We start from the raw sequence: 19,436 nt of genomic DNA, 5'->3' as shown, positions 1-19,436 counted from the left end.
AGTTTTGTCAGAAGAGGGTTTTCTTTTTTTCTTTTAGGATGGATGATAATTTGTTAGAGGTCCTAAAAGATAACTTAACATTGTTTCTTGACGGCTCATTTTTTAAAGTGTTGTTCATTTTTTAAAGACTAGTGCCATATTCTGTTGAAGCATAAACAATTTTTCCTGGAATCGTGGTTCGAGCTTTATTTTTGTTTTTATGTTTTAGTATTAATTTGTCGACCATGTCAGACAAATTAATACTTACACTTTACATAAATTTACACTTATACTTTGACCATTTAAAGTCAATGATGCCAAAATTGTAACCATTTCAGAGAAAGAAGGTAATTATTTATTACATTCCTAAATTTGTTACGTGCTTTATATATAGTATGCCACGCCGTGTACACTTCCGTCATACAAGTTGGGCTTGGCATAGAAATGAAATCTCAGAGGCTTAAATCCTTAAATGTTTACACTTTACTTACAGATCGAGACGTCACTGTCGTCTTCTTCTGTCAGTTCCAGTTGTTAATTTGTTTAATTTGGGTTAAAATATTTTTGCTTAATTTAATCACGCACTTGTATTGTTTGATTTAAGTTGATCGTGTTGTGATTTTTATTAGCTTATATTGTAATAATTGAATTGTCTTGCCCTTCTATCCTGGTGGAATCTTCTATTCATCCACCTTTTCTTTGTTAGCAATCCAGGATGATTCGCGATGCCCTCTTGGAATCGAATTTGAATCATTGAATTCAATTTATTTCATCATAATAATCAGAAACATACCAAGTTTTCTGGTGCTTCAAATAAACTAGTTCAATATGGGTAAGTAGGAATTTTAGGCTAAAACGCTAGCTTCAGCATGTTGCTTATGCACTGCATCCCAAGCTTTATGTAGGCTGTGTGTGCTTTTTTTAATCATCCAATGCTATTAACTGATGTAAATAAAAACATAGTAATTTTTGCTTATTTTTATTGCACTCATTGCTTTTTCACTACACAAGGATAGGCCTAACTATTTCTTTCTATACAATTGATAAGGTTTAGCGGACAAGTTACACCAGTAGACCTAGACCTATACTTTTATATAGGTACACTAAGCTAGTTTTCAAACACAGTAAAATAATCGTAATGCTCTCCAAAAATGGGATGTCTTTGTGGTTTGCTAATGAGTTAAAAGTGGTTTAGCTTAAGGCCTATCTGAGCCTATAACTTAATATATATGCATATCTAAGCCCCATATGCCTAACTGACTACGTTGTATCGGTAGATCCAAATTTAAAACCTAGCTATGCTAGTAATAAGAGGTATTTCACAGAGGGGAAATGGAAAAATGTTTAAATCCGACTCCGCGAAGCGAACTAGAAATAAACCTAACTTAGTGATAGGTGTGGTGTAGGTCTGTTAACTATGATATCCGACTTCATTGTTCTATCGAACATAAATGTATCGATTTAAATTGATAACCAAAAACCAATATTTGTCTATCGTTTGAAACACAGGCAAGTACAGTAGGCTAGGTCTATGCTATTTTCACAGACTTTTTTTTAGAGCATAGAGTAGTGAGTAAACTATATGGTTTGATTGATGGTTATAATAATAATTGGTAGTAGGCTATATAATATTGGTAGTAGCCTACAGTTGTTTTTAAGTGTTTAATAACCTAGTAGGCCCTAGGCCTAATTACCCGTAGGTTCCTGAATGTTTTTTGTATTGTATTATTACAGTTAGCCTACTTAAATCTAAACTTATGTATGAATACATTTTATATCTGTCTTAAGTTATCCATCTTAGTCTTAGCCATCTTAGTTTTTTAAAACTTGTTTCGTTCCTTTAGTAAATTAATTATCCAAGCGACCTTTGGGGTTTAAGCTATGCTGTTAAATTGGTGGGGAAATAGCCTATAGCAAAGCTGTCAAATTAATAAATTGCTGCTTTAAGCTCAGTCTAATGTATCTTCAATCATATAACTTCAAAAGGTGTTAGGATAGTTATTTCTCCTAATATGAATTGCCTTTCCATTCAGTCTCCGCTTATTTTAACACACTACTTTTCTTATTATACGAACCAATCAAAAGAGTTTGAATTTAAATTGAACATTTCAATAGGCCTATCCCTGATCTAAATTTTTGTAATTTCTGTAGGCCTACAGTACCTAGGTAAGGAGGCTAAATTAAAGTTTTTTTTTACTTTTGTGCAGTGACCCTGAAATTTTAATTTCACTTGTTGACACGGGGAAATACTTTAAAAACTTTTGCTAGTCGTTCTAAAGTTCTGAAACAATGTAAAAAATGCCCATTTCCTCATGTTCCTGATTAATTTGATGAACCCAGTGGACACTGTCACATTTTGATTTTTCCAGGCCAGTAAAATATTAATGATTTAATGATTCTTTTTGATGATATGATTTGTTTGCGATCCACAGTTAATGATAAAACACTTTTCACAGAACTAATCAAAAACTCTTCTGATGGAGTAGGGGATCCGAATTGTACCTGTCCAATGTGCATTCAATGCTGTATCATTTATCAATTAAATTTGCCTTTAAAGATAACATGTGCTTATTTCAAAATGGATTAGATTGAGGACCCTTTACTTAACATCATCCTTAACACTTATCATACTACTTTTCTTCCAAACGTAAACCTCTTTGTTAATCTAAACCTGAATTTAATTTTTTATTTAGAATGAAATATGAGGAACTTTCTACATAACTTCATGTGAGTGTCTTCGGAACTTATAATTTTCGGACATCAATAATTATTCATGGGTAGATCAAGAAGATCAAGTTCTTTGGAAGAAGTGGAAATGGAACCATCAGCCACTTCTCCTTTGCGTCAACCTAGATATGGCTATTCTCATGAAAGCATTGGAAGATTTTCAGAGCATTCATTACATTATCCATATCGCATACAAGATACTAAAACCTGTGGTAAGTTATTAAAAACACAGTAACTTAAAGAAAACTGGGGGTTTGTTTTACTTACAGGGCTTAGGGTACTTCTCTAAATCTATCTAAAGATTTACAAGTTTATTGGGTTTTTTTTCGGCCAACTCAGAAGCACACTGTACAAAGTTAGTAAAATTGTTACGAAACCCACTACACTCATGAGTTATAACTCTAGAATAAATCTGACTTTAATGGTTTTTTACTTCTTGGAAGGAGACAAATTTAAGGTCTTGACTGTAAGTATTTTGTTGGTAGATTTGTGAACATTATTTGTGGTAAAAAACTCTTTCTCTTTTGATTTTTTTTATTGAATGGTAGTTGCATGTATTTTGTGGATGTGGTAGTGATAACCCATTGTAAATAGGTATTTAATTTATTGTCACTAACAACGAGGTTTGTATAACAAAATTCAAGGGTTTTGTTTGCTAAAAAGGTCATTAACCTAAAGCAGGCACGTTGCCTGTGACATTTTATTTTGTAAAAAAACTTTGTAAATAAAAACTGGGTGTTGGTAGGCCTAGTCTTGTTCATATCACTATTCTGAGAAACATATTCCTAGAATTTCACTCACATGTTTTTACTTTATTGAAACAAAGGCTAAGGCCACACTGAGCAACCAGCGACCACCGGCAACAGAAAAATAAACGTGTCCGAGACGTTTTGTGGTTGCGGTGACAAATACGCTCCCCATGTTATCTTACAGCATTGGCTACACTAGACGACAAGTCTATCCCTTACACACTCACTTACAACGGTTTTCATGTCTATATATGGGAAATATTCAGTATATACAGAGGTGTCGATGCAAGTATACAAAAACGTTCATGGATTCTTACCGATTTCCATAATCAATGACACGATTTTGAGAATAGAATATAACATCTTGAAACTCTATTTACTGGTATGGTTAAAAAAAATCAACTGAAAGGTTGAAATTTTTGCCTGGTTTGGACACCTTGGGTGTCTTTGTCGCCATGACAAACACCCCTTCTGAATATCCTACTAATATTATAAATGAGAAAGTTTGGATGTATGGATATATGGATGTATGGATGTATGTTTGTGACAAGTGAACGCGAAAAATACTGGTCGGATTGGGCTGAAATTTGGCATGATGATAGCTGACATTCCCGATTAACATATAGGCATATTCTTATTTCAAAAATCCTTTCGGGCTCCGCCCCAGTGGCTCTGGAGTTTCCCATGTTAACCTAATGAGAAATGGAATTATTGAATCTTAACAGCTGTTTCAATTAAACAAGTTGGTCCTGTTCTATGATGTTCAATAGCATTAAAGTTACAAGGATTACCAACAGGGTGCAGCACTATTATTTCTTTTACATTTATGAGAACAGCTAATTTGCAACCAAAAGGTGAGTGAGCGTAGCGAACGAACTTCAACCTGGAGGCGAGTTAGCGAAGCGAACGAGCTAAACTGAAGGCAAGTGAGCGCAGCGAACGAGCTCCAACCTAAAGGTGAGTGAGCGTAGCGAACTAGCTCCAACCTAAAGGTGAGTGAGCGTAGCGAACAAACTTCAACAAGGACGTGATTGAGCCATGCGAACGAGATAATCTTGAAAATTAAGAAGTTAAACGGGGCAAAGCCCGTGGGTTACAGCTAGTCTAAATATATAAAAGGCAAAGCCCTCACTGACACACTCACTCACTCACTCACTCATCACTAATTCTCCCACTTCCCATTTACCTAGGAGGCTGAAATTTGGTACACTGATTCTTTAGGCATTAAATAGGAAAACTAAGCTATTTTTATTCTGATCCGACTCTCGGGCTCCGCCCCAGTGGCTCTGGAGTTTCCCATGTTAACCTTATGAGTACTCATATTTAAATGGAATTAATGAATATTAACAGCTGTTTCAATTAAACAAGTTGGTTCTGTTCTATGATGTGGAATAGCATTTAAGTTACAAGGATTACCAACAGGGTTCAGCACTATTTTATTTTAATTTATGACTACCGTACAGCTAATTTGCAACCAAAAAGGACGTGATTGAGCCATGCGAACGAGCTCACTTATGAAGTAAAATGGGGCAAAGCCCGTGGGTACAGCTAGTTCATTGATAAAAGAGTATATATATTTTATTCAGTAGACTACTCGATATTAGAAACACAATAAATAACTTATGCTTAAATCACAGTATGATTTGGAACCTATAATGAAAGATTATAGAATTAGCCGCAAAAATTACACAACAGTTCAAATTATATGTTTATTCAGAAACACTGAAACATGTCCTGAATAAACATATTGTTTGTGAATTACATAAGTATTTTAGTCTTATATTATTTCCAACAGCTCAGGCAGGACCTGAAAACATGGATAAAAGTGACCTGAAAAAGAAAAGAAAAATCAAAATATGTGCATAGGTCTATGATTCAAATTATAATCACAAAATAATTTTTTCCAGCTATTGTGATTGTAACTGGTCACCAGTTATGCAACCGCAGCTAGAAATTCTGGTGACAGTAGCCTTAACAAGATATGACTGTGACCCCCTACAGTGTTTTACTGTAGCAGGGAAAATCACTCGCTTCTTTGGACGACTCAGCAACTGATCATACCTGACGGTCCCGCCACAGATAATGTTGTACTCTTATCTGACCTCACTTGTAAACCCATTAAAGCTCGTCCCTCAAATTGCAGCAAATATTTAGTAATTATATTCTCTCCCAATTAAGTTCCCTTTACTCTTTACCGAGTGAAAGTAGAGGCCTTAAGTTTTATGAGAGGTGTCTGTTTTTTCACTAGCATTTTATGTATAAGTACCTCAGTTCTACCTGATGCAAACGTAGATTATGTGATGATTGATGGTTATGTGGTGGTTTCAGGCCAAAGGTGGGATGACTGCCTCACCAGGATTCCGTATGCCACCCTCATCGCCACCATCATGTGCATGGTGGGCGTCGGGATTTTCTGCGGCACCATGCACCGAGGAATCACGCTCAGCAAGCTTATGCTCGACGAAGTGTTCCATATGAGATTTGCTTGGTGAGAAGTCATTCTAGTGTTTGTGTGTTAAACTATCTAGATCTCTGGGACCTTTTCAGTTAACTCACTACCACTGGTTTTTAGAGCAGTAGATTAGAAATAGAAGTGGTAGGTAGTGAATTAAACTTTGTTTAGGTTAGTATAGAGTTAGAAAAACCTAACCTAACCTAACTACATTCCACTAGTGGACTAGTAGTAGTGAATTAACGGAAAAGGTCTGATCACTGTTCTGTTTGAATTTCATTTTTGGTTTATCACCTGAGGTCATTGGATTCCACATCCCAAAACGTCATGAACATTTGTTTATAACTATAGGAAATGTCCGCAACACCCCTCTCATATAGGCTAACATGGATTTGGATTCTCGTCAGAAATTTCAAACAATTTGAACATCAAAGTTTGTACAAACGTGTATTGATGTGTTGCAAAATTGCACATTATTATGTGTTAGACTCACAATCTGGGGAGCGAGCTGGCGTAGTGGTTAGAGCCAGAGCGCGGGAGTCCCTGAGGTCTCGGGTTCGATCCCCGCTAATTCACCAATGGATTTTATCTAAGTTATAATGCCGCAACCCCTAGGTCAAGCCTGAAGTAATGTGAAAAACAATCCCAGGCTCGTGCCTAGCGTCCTAGGAAAAAAAGACTCACAATCTACCAAACAATCAATACATGTTATCTGTTTCTATTAAAAATGAAGACATGTTATCTGTTTCTATTAAAAAGTGTTGTTAGAAAAAAACAAGCAGTTTGTAAAAAGTAATACTGCTAACTTACACATGGACCACTGTAAACTGCACGGTTTCGCAGCTTAGTTTGCAGTGCTTCCGTATTTCACTTTTTTATTCAGAATTCCACCTTTTTTCTGTAAATGGCCTTTCATTGTATAGTTGAGGCACACATGATACTGCTTTATTTTTACAGTATTAAGTCAAGGCTATTGTATAATAAACAAAAAGTCAGCTTACCTTAGAAGAAGTTCAGGTCATAGAACACACATAGGTTAGATAAAAACACAACATTGCATCCACTGGGGAACTTTGCCAAGTGTAGACACAGGAAGTTAACAAAATGGTTGACAATCTTTGTTTACACTTGATAAAGTCCCCCAGGGCACAAAAGATTTCATGTCTTTATCATAGGTCTATAGTTAAAAATCCTGCCCTAGAGCCTTTTCTTGAACAAAATTAAATCTATTTGAATGAATTCTGACTTTCATTCATCTGACTAGTGTGGATGAATGAGGTTTTGCTGTACTAAAAAAATTATCATGTATGAATTTGAATCATCCAACATTGCAATGTAGACTGTTGACTCCGTTCTATAACTGTAATGTTATTTTGAAATATCAGTGGGTGGATAAGGCTGCCACTACTTTAGGCTGTATTAAGGAACGCGGCAGCGTTCCGCCCCGCCAAGTCCCCCAGCGGTACACAGCTGCTGCAGTGTATATATACTTGACGTGACAAAGTGGCTTTTTCACTCGTCTATAGCTCTGAAGAAACAAAAGCTATTAAAATAATTGTTCATCTATTGGATAGGGGCACTCATCCTCAACAAAATAAAAAAAAGAATTTAAAAAACTGTTGTGTTTGAGCCAAGAAAAACTAGTTTGAAAATTCACAAATTTTCCGTGTTCTCCTTCTCCTCCTTCTCCTTCTCCTTGAATGTTGACGGACCTACAGCCCAAACCACTGGCTCAATTTTAATGTTCTTTATGTTGTTTGAAAGCCCTTAACGTGTAGATGTGCCTTTTGAGGGTCTCAAGTCGGTGAGTTGAACCATAAACCCTTGGCAAGCCCTCAAAGTACGATTTTGGCCCATTTAAATAACATGGGATTAAAATCAAAACAAAAGAAGGACCAGCTGCGATTAAATCTCAATTAATTTAAATGTTAGAGAAATTCATAGGAACAGCTGAAAAATTATTTTTAAACTTTCATAAAGTATTTTTTCAGGTATACCGAATGATTTGAACTACTTACTATATAAAATTACTTAGAGCAGTGATATTCCCCGATACTTTCCATTGAAAAATGCAGTGTACCGATGGTACACTGGTACAGCAGTTCGTCATTTTTAACAGTTTAATACTACTTATCAAAACATATGAAACCTAGTAACTTGAAACTTAGTACTAGTACTAAGGTTTGTTTTATGTTTTGATACACTAAAACAAATAAAAGAATCGGGAAAGTCACTTTACGTATGTTAAACCAGCAATTAAAATGTAAATATAGGATTAATTAGTTTTTCAATATTCGTTTTGCCTTATGCTATTTCCAACAAACCTAAACTGTTTGATTACATTTTTACTTCTATAATAAGGGCTCAATTTACACTAGTCTTTAGATATACGGGTTTAATTATCAGAACACTTATGTAACACCAACGCATTTTATGTTGTTCAAGATGAACATTGCTGAATTTACAGCCCCAGACACAGAACCTATATTAATGGATGATGACTAGATTATACAGTTTCAAAGTGTGTGTTTAGTTTAAAATAAACATATTCTTGACAAAATCATAAATAGAAACAACCACCCTGTTGACTATACGTTTAACACATGTTTTCAAAAACTTCCAACGTAGCAATTTTTGTTAAATAGTAATTTTGGTAGGTGTGTCAAAAAGTTTTTAATTGGTTTATAGCAGATAAGACCAAAAAATGTAGAATTTAGTTCTACACAAACAATATTATTGAAATGAAATGAGATGTAGTTGTGCCGTGGTCTATATATTTCACCCAAACTATTTATAACCATTTTTAATTACCAGCTGTAAATAAAAAAAATTTGATGTCTTGTTTATTTTTACAAAAAGAGCAGCATTGTTTATGTTTAGTGAAGAGATCTAGTTCAAGAACATTGAGATGATTGAGAACATTTCTTAGGATCATTTGGTAAGATACCACGTCCATGTTTTAATTGCATTTACTTTCTTTCTAATCTAACATCAGTATGCCTTCTAAAGAAAGACTGGCAAGAAAAAGAAAACAAGAATGGTATTTAGAAAACGCCCCTGCTATAAAAAAAAGAAAAACAGAAGAAGCTAGCATACAATCCACTAATAAGAGTTCTACTTCTAAAGCTTGGTACCTTGAACATGTTAAAGGAGAAAAATCCAAAGCCAGAAAACGTTATCTAGCTAATATTGAAACTGAGAGGTTAAGAAAAAGTGTGCAGTACAGTGCTAATCCTGAACCTCACAGAGCTAGGTTGCGGCAGCAATATTCTGCTAATCCTGAGCCACACAAGGCTAGGAAGCGTCAGCAGTATTCTACTGATCCTGAGCCACACAAGACTAGAGTGCGTCAGCAGTATTCTACTGATCCTGAGCCACACAAGGCTAGGAAGCGTCAGCAGTATTCTACTGATCCTGAGCCACACAAGACTAGGAAGCGTCAGCAGTATTCTACTGATCCTGAGCCACACAAGGCTAGAGTGCGTCAGAAATACTCTACTGATCCAGAATATTATAAAGCTAAACAACGTTTAAACTACGGTGCAAAACAAGAAATGAAACAATCTAATCGCAGGAGACGTTACAAAGTACTTTGTGCAAAACACCCTGGCCACTTTCGCTTGCGATATAAACTTAAGGTTTTTCACGAAAGGGTGCGAAAGTGTGCAGCCTATCAAAGCAGACGCTTTTTTTTTAGAAATAGATCTGATGGGAAAAGAAAATCATTACAAAATGCAAAAAGGAAAATTAAAAAAACTGTTGCAGCTTCACATATTTTCTTGGGGAAAATAAATTGTGAGAAAATAGCCAGACTTATAGCAAAGAAAATACTTGAGCAAGGTTATACCAAAAGGTTGCTAAGGGCTAAAGAGCTCTTGAAATGGGTGTTGCATGCTTATAAAAATTACAAAAACAATTTCCTTAAGCTATTTGTTAGCCTGCAAAATCGTGCTAAAGAGTCTCTTGCTAAGCTATCTGCAACAAGCACGTTTGAAGACAATGTTGAGGCGTTGTGTGGGCACAGTCTTCATGTTTCCACGTCGGAGCCTTATTTGTGGGAGTTTACGTATAGAGTGTTTCCTGGTAAACAAATAACTGTTGGTAATGAGCCCAGCACAGCTCATAGTTCTCCAAAGAAACAGTGGAAATGCAACTCAGATATGTGCTTCATTGAGCCTGACCACTTAGAGCAACTTAAATCTCTTTACAATGAAATAGTTGCCAGCTCTCTCACTAAAGGTTCTAAGCTTATTGTCAGCATGGGAGAGCACTCATGTCAAAGTGGTGTATCATCTCGTGTAGGTGTTCATCCTCACTCTTTGGACTGTTACTCAGGAGCATGTGTTTCGAAACTTCCTTTTCTGAGAACAATCTATCCTCACTTTCCTGCAATTCGTAGTCTTGTCTCCAAAATTTACCGACTGTTGAAAATAACTAAGAAGATTATGCTAATTAAAAATGGTATTCTTAACGTGCAGGTGAACGTGTTGTTTTCGATAGAAAGGGAATTTAAAGAGCAAACAAAAGCCTTTCTTACAGATGACACAAGTGAAAGCAAGGTCCCTGAATCTGAGTCTCAGTTGTTCGAAAAATATCAAAAAGCATTTGAGGCATTGGAGAAGCGTTCTTCTGAAACCCCAGTGTTTCCCTGTGTCTCATGCGATAAGTTGTTTAGTAAGCAGCAAGTAAGCCTTTTGAAAAACCTAAAAAATCAAATTGTAGGACACATATGGAAAAGAATAAAAGACATAAAGAAAGAAGAGTGCAAAACAGGATGGATTTGTCGGGGCTGCCTCGAAAAACTAAGGAAAGGTCAGATGCCTCCTACTTGCATTCTTAACGATCTCTATGTTTGTGCGCAGCCGAAAGAGCTAACTTGCCTTAACAGTTATGAAAAAGTTTTAATTCAGAGAGCCAAAGCATTTCAGGTTGTTACAAAAATGAACACAGTTGGGAAAAGAACAAGTCGAGCTCAGCAACAAATTTCTAAAGTCGTTGGAAGAAGTTTTCATTTGCCACTACCCCTTCAAGAAACCCTGCAAAAATTGCCCAAACCAAGTGACCCTCTGAATCCAAACCACGAGCTGTACGTTTTGGTCAGAGGGGTACCGACCAAAGCAAAGAAAGTTTGGCAAATGTTGGTTAGTGTGGATAAGGTACACGCAGCCTTAATTTTCTTAAAGAAAAACAACGCTCATTATGGTAGCATCGTACTACCTACAGATCCAGAAGGACTCTTCAACCTTAATGATGACACAAATTTGTTTCAATCTACCCATCAAAACGAACTGCCACCTCAGGAAATACTACATAGACGTGCTATATTAACTCAGGTAACTCACGAGGAATGGGATTCAGAAGAGTCTCACTATACAATCCACGCTCTTCATGAGTCAAAATCTTATAGTGATGACACCGAGCTCTATAAGATGCTGAAAGTGAATGAACCTCCGATTAGTCATGAAAACAAAGAGATTGACGTGCTTTGTTTCCCTGATTTGTATCCCGAAGGTAAATTTGGCCAGTTTCATTCCAGAGAAACTAAACTCTCTTCTGCTGAATTTATCAAATGTCGGTTGCTTTCAAAGCATTCTCAGTTCAGACTGAATCAGCAGTACCTTTTTTATTTGCTGCACGATGCAAACCTTCGGCAGTTAAGACAAGGAGTATTCCACAAGCTCAACGTCACTGGATTCAGTGGCTCTCTTAGTGCTAGAGACTGTTTGAAAAACCTTGCATCGGGAGAATTAGAGGGGAACCTGACATCAGTATTCTCCAAACTCAGGAACACTAGCCAGTACTGGATACAGCCTAGAAATGATGTCAATTGCATGGCTCAGCATTATGGACCAGCTACATGGTTTTTAACCATAAGCCCAAGCGATTGGAACTGGGATGACATGGCATTGTTCATTAGGGAAGTTAACCGGAGTGTTCCAGGCGCAGAAAAAAAAACAAACTAGTGAACTTGTGGCTATGGATCCTATCAGTGCGTCACGGTTTATCCATATAAAGTTCAAGGCAATGTTGGATTTTATTGTCTCTGATGCTGCTCCTTTAGGAAAAGTAAGTCACTACTTCTACAGGCGAGAATACCAAAGCAGAGGTCTCCAACATTTCCATCTTCTTCTGTGGGTAGAAAATGCTCCTGTAATGGGGACGTCCAGCAACGCAGAAGTAGCCGACTTTATCCTTAAGTACATTACTTGCAAGGTTCCAAATGCATCCGTTTCACCTACTCTCAACAACAGAGTTACAAGTTACCAAATGCATCACCACAACTCGTACTGTATGCGGACAAAGAAAACCAAAACCGGGTTTCGTAAGGCTTGTCGTTTCGGGTTCCCCCGGCCAATCACAGGGAATCTTGTTCTGCGTGACGTTGTCGAGTCTGTAGCTGGCAGAAAAGCTCTCAAGTCTAAGTCACGTCTTTATGACCTACCCAGAACACCAAGCGAGAGCTTTGTCAATGACTACAACCCGGCCGTGTTGCTAGCTTGGAATGGAAACGTGGACATCCAGTATGTAGGCCAAAGCACTTCTATCCTACATTGGTATGTCACAAAGTACACTACCAAAAGTGAACAAAGTCATGCTGGCCAAGTTTTTACAGAGATTAATTCTACAAAATCATTAGCTAGTAGACTGTTTAACGTTGGCCTTAGAGCTTTAAACAACCGTGAGTGTGGTTCTTTAGAAGCTAGTGACACACTGTTGGGCATTCCATTGTACGGCACGGACCCGGAGACAACAATAAGATGGTTGGATGTAGGCATGACCAGACGCAAAAGACTACAAAAAATCGACAAGATACGAAGTATGGACCCAAGTTCAACGAACATATTCTACGAGTCGTGGGTTGATGACCACTACCCAACTAGACCAGACGAACTAGAAGATATGAACTTATACGACTTTGTGAGATGGTACGATATAGCTGCTCAACCACCTAAAGGCGACCGTGAAGTGCATAAGTTGAATTCAGGCAAATTCCTCACTAAAAGAGTCAGACCATGCTTACTGAATCACTATAAGTACAGCCCCACTCAGGATCCTGAAAAATACTACCATGCATTACTTCTTATGTTTCTTTGTTGGAGATCTACTGATGAGCTGAAAGAGTCTCATGAAACATACACAGATGCTTTTATGGCCAAGCGGACACTTCTCACTCAAGCCTTCAACTATGACAAACGTTTAAAAGACATTATTGCGGCATCGGAGAATGCAAGAGACAAAATTCAAAACCGAGTTGAAGAGATCAATGCAGAAGAAGGAGAGGTTGCTGATCCATCCAATATAGCCTTTCAGCCCTTTAATGAACCTGTCCCCGCATCCCAGCCTGTCAGGGACAGCAATTGGTCGCCGAATGACGAGCCGTTTGAGAAAAAATACCAAAAACTCAATGACGACCAAAAGAGAGTGTTTGATTATGTCAAACGAGTTGTTGCAAACTCTGATGGGACAGATAAATTTCTCAGACATTTTGTAAGTGGTGTGGGAGGTACTGGTAAGAGTTTTCTCATAAAAACTATCAGCTCTTGGACTAAAAAATGTCTTCAAGCCTCTACATCAATATCAGCTCCCACAGGACTAAGTGCTTACAACATCAATGGTTCTACGATCTACAAAGTGTTTCAGCTGCCAGTTGAGCATGGAAAAACTCCAAAGTACAAAGCTCTTACTGATGATGTTTTAAAAATGTTGAGATCCAACCTGAAAGATGTGGTGCTCTTCATAATAGACGAAGTGTCCATGGTCTCCAATCTAACATTGATGTACATAAATCTCAGATTGTGTGAAATATTCAACACCTCAGACCAAAGTAACGGCTGGTTTGGTAAAAAACATATACTGCTCTTTGGAGACCTTTTACAACTTCCACCAGTACACGAAGACTCCCCATTCATTGAACTTGACAGTAGCAAACTTAGTTCTTTTGTTGGCTCTCTGTCTTGTGTTAACATCTGGTCTGAACAGTTCTCTTATGATGAACTTACTACAAACATGCGACAAGCTCAAGATTCTAAGTTTGCTGATGTGTTAAGCAAAGTCAGAGTAGGCAATATGACCGTTGAGGACATCCGTCTAATTGAAAGCAAGAAAATACATCTTAATGGAAAAACTGCTTGTGAAAACCTTTCTCTATTAGGAGATTACTTGTCTGCTTTACCCAACAATTCTGTGTGTCTTTGTTCAACTGGTTACCAATGCTCCATAATAAATGATGAAATGGTCAATAGAATAAGTGGTCCTGTCGTTAACTTGGTTGCAAAAGACTCAGTTGACTGTCTACCTCGTCAACAAAACAAAGTTAAAAAGATACTGTCCTCTTACAACTCTGACTGCAGCAGAACGGCTGGTATGGAGAAAATTATTCCTATTAAGGTTGGTGCTAAAGTTATGTTGCTTAGAAACATTGACGTCACTGTGGGGCTAGTTAACTCCGCCATTGGAACAGTAACGGGGTTGAGGTTTAATACAGACAATTCTGATGACGTAGACTCAGTGACAATTAACTTTGATTGTGGCATTACCCATCACCTACAGCGAGTAAACGTCAAGTTTCAAGTTATGGATAACGCATTTGTGTATCGAGAGCAATTCCCGATATCGATGTCCTACGCGGTTACAATTCACAAATGCCAGGGCCTCAGCTTAAATAGCGTAATAATTGATATTGGGGAGTCCATATTTACATGTGGCCAATCATATGTTGCCTTGTCACGAGTGACTTCATTAGAAGGGCTTCATCTTATTAACTTTAACCCAAGAGATGTGAAGCCTCAGAAATCCGCCATTCTCGAATACAACAGACTAAGGCAGAAGTACAGGTCTGACCTTCCACTTTACAACACAAGTTGTGACTCCTCTTCGGCTCCTTATGTGAGAGACAGGAAGTGGTGCCAGACCAAAAATGTCAAAAAAGTGCAGGATGAGAGTACAAAACCGGTACCCTCTGCAAAGACTACCGGAAGATCGAGAGTTCAGTCAACTTTAGCATTAAGAGGGTTTGAGAACAATGATCGTGTGTCTTGTTATGCGAATGTTGCAGTTCAGATACTGTATTCTGTTCCGTACATCAGAGAGATAATAAAGAACTCTGAACTAATTTGTCCTGAGTTAAAACAACATCTTCATGATTACGAAGTTTCTCCCTCGGAGGTTGTTTTAGATACAGTGGTTATAAGAAATCTCCCTAACAACAATACATATACCCTGACAGAGCAGCAAGACTGTGCTTTGTTCTTGCTGGACTTATTGGAGACAAACAAGGGCATTATAGAAGCCATCTCATACAGCACGGTGAAAACCACAAAATGCCAGCACTGTCATTACACATTCACAGGGCAAGAAGAGACAGACAATATAATCAGAATCCCCGTGGTGGCTGGTAAGGTAACGCTAAAAAATCTTTTAAGCCTTACGATAAACAACTGGGAGCCCTTGTTAGATTATGTGTGCAGTAATGATGAATGCGGCCAACGAGGATCGAGCCTGGGCAAGGTACACGTTACAAAGTCAAACCGCTGTGTTATCTTACAATTTTTAATCTTTGACAACAACCTACAAAAGATAACCGCAACAAACATAGTAGGAGTCCCAAGTGCTCAAGTGACTATAGGTAATAAAACATATAGACCTACAGCAGCAATTTTTCATCACGGAGATGCAATATCACGAGGGCATTACACTTGTACCATAAAGACATCTTCAGGTTGGACAACAGCCAATGATGAACAAATATCAAATCAAAGATGGCCCATTGGTTCAAAGAATTTGTACATGCTGTTATTAACAGAACAGTAGAAGCAGCAGTTGTTACTTTGTTACAACAGTAAAAGATATCGAACATATTCTACGAGTCGTGGGTTGATGACCACTACCTAACTAGACCAGACGAACTAGAAGATATGAACTTATACGACTTTGTGAGATGGTACGATATAGCTGCTCAACCACCTAAAGGCGACCGTGAAGTGCATAAGTTGAATTCAGGCAAATTCCTCACTAAAAGAGTCAGACCATGCTTACTGAATCACTATAAGTACAGCCCCACTCAGGATCCTGAAAAATACTACCATGCATTACTTCTTATGTTTCTTTGTTGGAGATCTACTGATGAGCTGAAAGAGTCTCATGAAACATACACAGATGCTTTTATGGCCAAGCGGACACTTCTCACTCAAGCCTTCAACTATGACAAACGTTTAAAAGACATTATTGCGGCATCGGAGAATGCAAGAGACAAAATTCAAAACCGAGTTGAAGAGATCAATGCAGAAGAAGGAGAGGTTGCTGATCCATCCAATATAGCCTTTCAGCCCTTTAATGAACCTGTCCCCGCATCCCAGCCTGTCAGGGACAGCAATTGGTCGCCGAATGACGAGCCGTTTGAGAAAAAATACCAAAAACTCAATGACGACCAAAAGAGAGTGTTTGATTATGTCAAACGAGTTGTTGCAAACTCTGATGGGACAGATAAATTTCTCAGACATTTTGTAAGTGGTGTGGGAGGTACTGGTAAGAGTTTTCTCATAAAAACTATCAGCTCTTGGACTAAAAAATGTCTTCAAGCCTCTACATCAATATCAGCTCCCACAGGACTAAGTGCTTACAACATCAATGGTTCTACGATCTACAAAGTGTTTCAGCTGCCAGTTGAGCATGGAAAAACTCCAAAGTACAAAGCTCTTACTGATGATGTTTTAAAAATGTTGAGATCCAACCTGAAAGATGTGGTGCTCTTCATAATAGACGAAGTGTCCATGGTCTCCAATCTAACATTGATGTACATAAATCTCAGATTGTGTGAAATATTCAACACCTCAGACCAAAGTAACGGCTGGTTTGGTAAAAAACATATACTGCTCTTTGGAGACCTTTTACAACTTCCACCAGTACACGAAGACTCCCCTTCATTCATTTCTCGACATTCATTGAACTTGACAGTAGCAAACTTAGTTCTTTTGTTGGCTCTCTGTCTTGTGTTAACATCTGGTCTGAACAGTTCTCTTATGATGAACTTACTACAAACATGCGACAAGCTCAAGATTCTAAGTTTGCTGATGTGTTAAGCAAAGTCAGAGTAGGCAATATGACCGTTGAGGACATCCGTCTAATTGAAAGCAAGAAAATACATCTTAATGGAAAAACTGCTTGTGAAAACCTTTCTCTATTAGGAGATTACTTGTCTGCTTTACCCAACAATTCTGTGTGTCTTTGTTCAACTGGTTACCAATGCTCCATAATAAATGATGAAATGGTCAATAGAATAAGTGGTCCTGTTGCAACATTTGCAACAGTCCTTGTTTGTAAGTGGTCCTTGTTTGCAACTTGGTTGCAAAAGACTCAGTTGACTGTCTACCTCGTCAACAAAACAAAGTTAAAAAGATACTGTCCTCTTACAACTCTGACTGCAGCAGAACGGCTGGTATGGAGAAAATTATTCCTATTAAGGTTGGTGCTAAAGTTATGTTGCTTAGAAACATTGACGTCACTGTGGGGCTAGTTAACTCCGCCATTGGAACAGTAACGGGGTTGAGGTTTAATACAGACAATTCTGATGACGTAGACTCAGTGACAATTAACTTTGATTGTGGCATTACCCATCACCTACAGCGAGTAAACGTCAAGTTTCAAGTTATGGATAACGCATTTGTGTATCGAGAGCAATTCCCGATATCGATGTCCTACGCGGTTACAATTCACAAATGCCAGGGCCTCAGCTTAAATAGCGTAATAATTGATATTGGGGAGTCCATATTTACATGTGGCCAATCATATGTTGCCTTGTCACGAGTGACTTCATTAGAAGGGCTTCATCTTATTAACTTTAACCCAAGAGATGTGAAGCCTCAGAAATCCGCCATTCTCGAATACAACAGACTAAGGCAGAAGTACAGGTCTGACCTTCCACTTTACAACACAAGTTGTGACTCCTCTTCGGCTCCTTATGTGAGAGACAGGAAGTGGTGCCAGACCAAAAATGTCAAAAAAGTGCAGGATGAGAGTACAAAACCGGTACCCTCTGCAAAGACTACCGGAAGATCGAGAGTTCAGTCAACTTTAGCATTAAAATTTATTTTTTTTTTTCAGAGAAAAGAGTATTTTTATTTGAACGGTTAATTTTCTACAAAAATAAATAAAATCTAACAAAAAACCACTAAGTGGTAACACTTTCCCCGCCAAGTCAGCAATCCAAAAAAGATAATAAATCATTACTTTTTCCGCCAAGAAAAACAATGTAATGTATGTAAGTTTGGCAACTTGGCGGCAGACTTTTGCTTGGTTTTTTTTCATTTAAGTTACGTTCGTGGATAATTTCACAAATCAACTTCTCTAATTAATTAGTCCAACTAAGTATAATAATTTCGAGGTAATCAGTAAATATAAAACCATCACTATTATGATTTTATGAAATGTGGCACAAATAAGGTCAAGTTTTGTAAAATAAGCTCTCACCTAGCAATGTACTAATGGGAGAGATACTTGCTCAATGAAACTAGTTTTATGGTATTTTTAAAGTGATCGAGCAAAAGTCTGCCGGCAAGTTGCCAAACTTACATACATTACATTGTTTTTCTTGGCGGAAAAAGTAATGATTTATTATCTTTTTTGGATTGCTGACTTGGCGGGGAAAGTGTTACCACTTAGTGGTTTTTTGTTAGATCTAGTTTATTGTTACTTAATTGTTTTGCAGGTTGGACGCCCTGAGGATGATATTTGTAATCCTGGGAGGTTGCATGGCTGCCCTGGGTCTGATGATACTGTTCGTTGGGTTCCTCGCCACGGGCGCTACCAGGGTACGAGTCTACCGCGCCTGGACTGCCAGAGTTAGCGGTAGAATATCTTGCGCTGTGGTAGGTTTTAGATATTGTATTTATTTAGTCACTGGTTTCCGGTTTTAATTCTGTATGGTAATCTAGCAATATTGCGATTGTTGAAGACGACTGCAAAGGTTGGAGACTGAAAGTTTATGACAGATGACCACAGTGTTGCCATCGACTTTCAAATTGAAGCTAGGTCTTAACAAAGCATTTTAATTTTTGTTACCTCAAAATTACTTTTCTAATATTCATGTTTCTGTTTTTTTCTAAGTAGTTTAACATTGTAGTTATTGACCAACGCATTATATCTAGTTGTATCTGTTGTTAGATATATTTTGAGTTTATTACGTTTTATTTCTTTAAATTGATCCAATCATACACAACATGAGACTCTTTAGTACAATGTTTGAATATCTGAACAGGGCCCAGTAGTAAATTGTTAGGATATACTCTCCTCTGTATCATATTCTTTGAGACACCCATGATAACTGACCTAAGACTATTCAAGATTGTGTTTTTCAGTTCCTGGGGTTGAGCTATGTACTGCAACTGGTGTGGATCTTAATCTTCTGTTTCCTGCTCATTCTAACAACCATGTTCACAATGTTCTTTGGCCTTTGTACATCACATCGAGTGAGGGAGGAACATCAGTGTATAGACTTCACACAGTTTGGTAAGTGTACTTTAAGGCTAAACATC

At 37.7% G+C, this 19,436-nt stretch overlaps 1 protein-coding gene across 2 annotated transcripts in view; it reads left to right on the top strand.

The window, feature by feature from the left end:
• Positions 1-473: 473 nt before the first annotated feature.
• LOC128988594 (neuronal membrane glycoprotein M6-a-like) overlaps positions 474-19,436 on the top strand; it is a 28,783-nt gene continuing 9,820 nt past the window's right edge. Inside the window, exons 1-5 of one of the 2 annotated variants that reach the window (XM_054410014.1) lie at positions 474-811; positions 2,673-2,918; positions 5,784-5,943; positions 18,611-18,770; positions 19,260-19,410. In XM_054410014.1, coding sequence (XP_054265989.1) covers positions 2,753-2,918; positions 5,784-5,943; positions 18,611-18,770; positions 19,260-19,410 — 637 coding nt within the window. In that variant the 5' untranslated portion in view covers positions 474-811; positions 2,673-2,752. The remainder of the gene's footprint in view (positions 812-2,672; positions 2,919-5,783; positions 5,944-18,610; positions 18,771-19,259; positions 19,411-19,436) is intronic. The other variant, XM_054410015.1, reaches the window with a different exon arrangement.

The sequence above is a fragment of the Macrosteles quadrilineatus genome, unplaced genomic scaffold, assembly GCF_028750875.1.
Source record: "Macrosteles quadrilineatus isolate MER2022 unplaced genomic scaffold, UCM_ALF_1.0 Scaffold_3__2_contigs__length_128488019, whole genome shotgun sequence".
Classification (NCBI taxonomy): domain Eukaryota; kingdom Metazoa; phylum Arthropoda; class Insecta; order Hemiptera; family Cicadellidae; genus Macrosteles; species Macrosteles quadrilineatus.
Note: the sequence above shows the minus strand (reverse complement) of the source record. Positions and strands in the feature narration are given on the sequence as shown.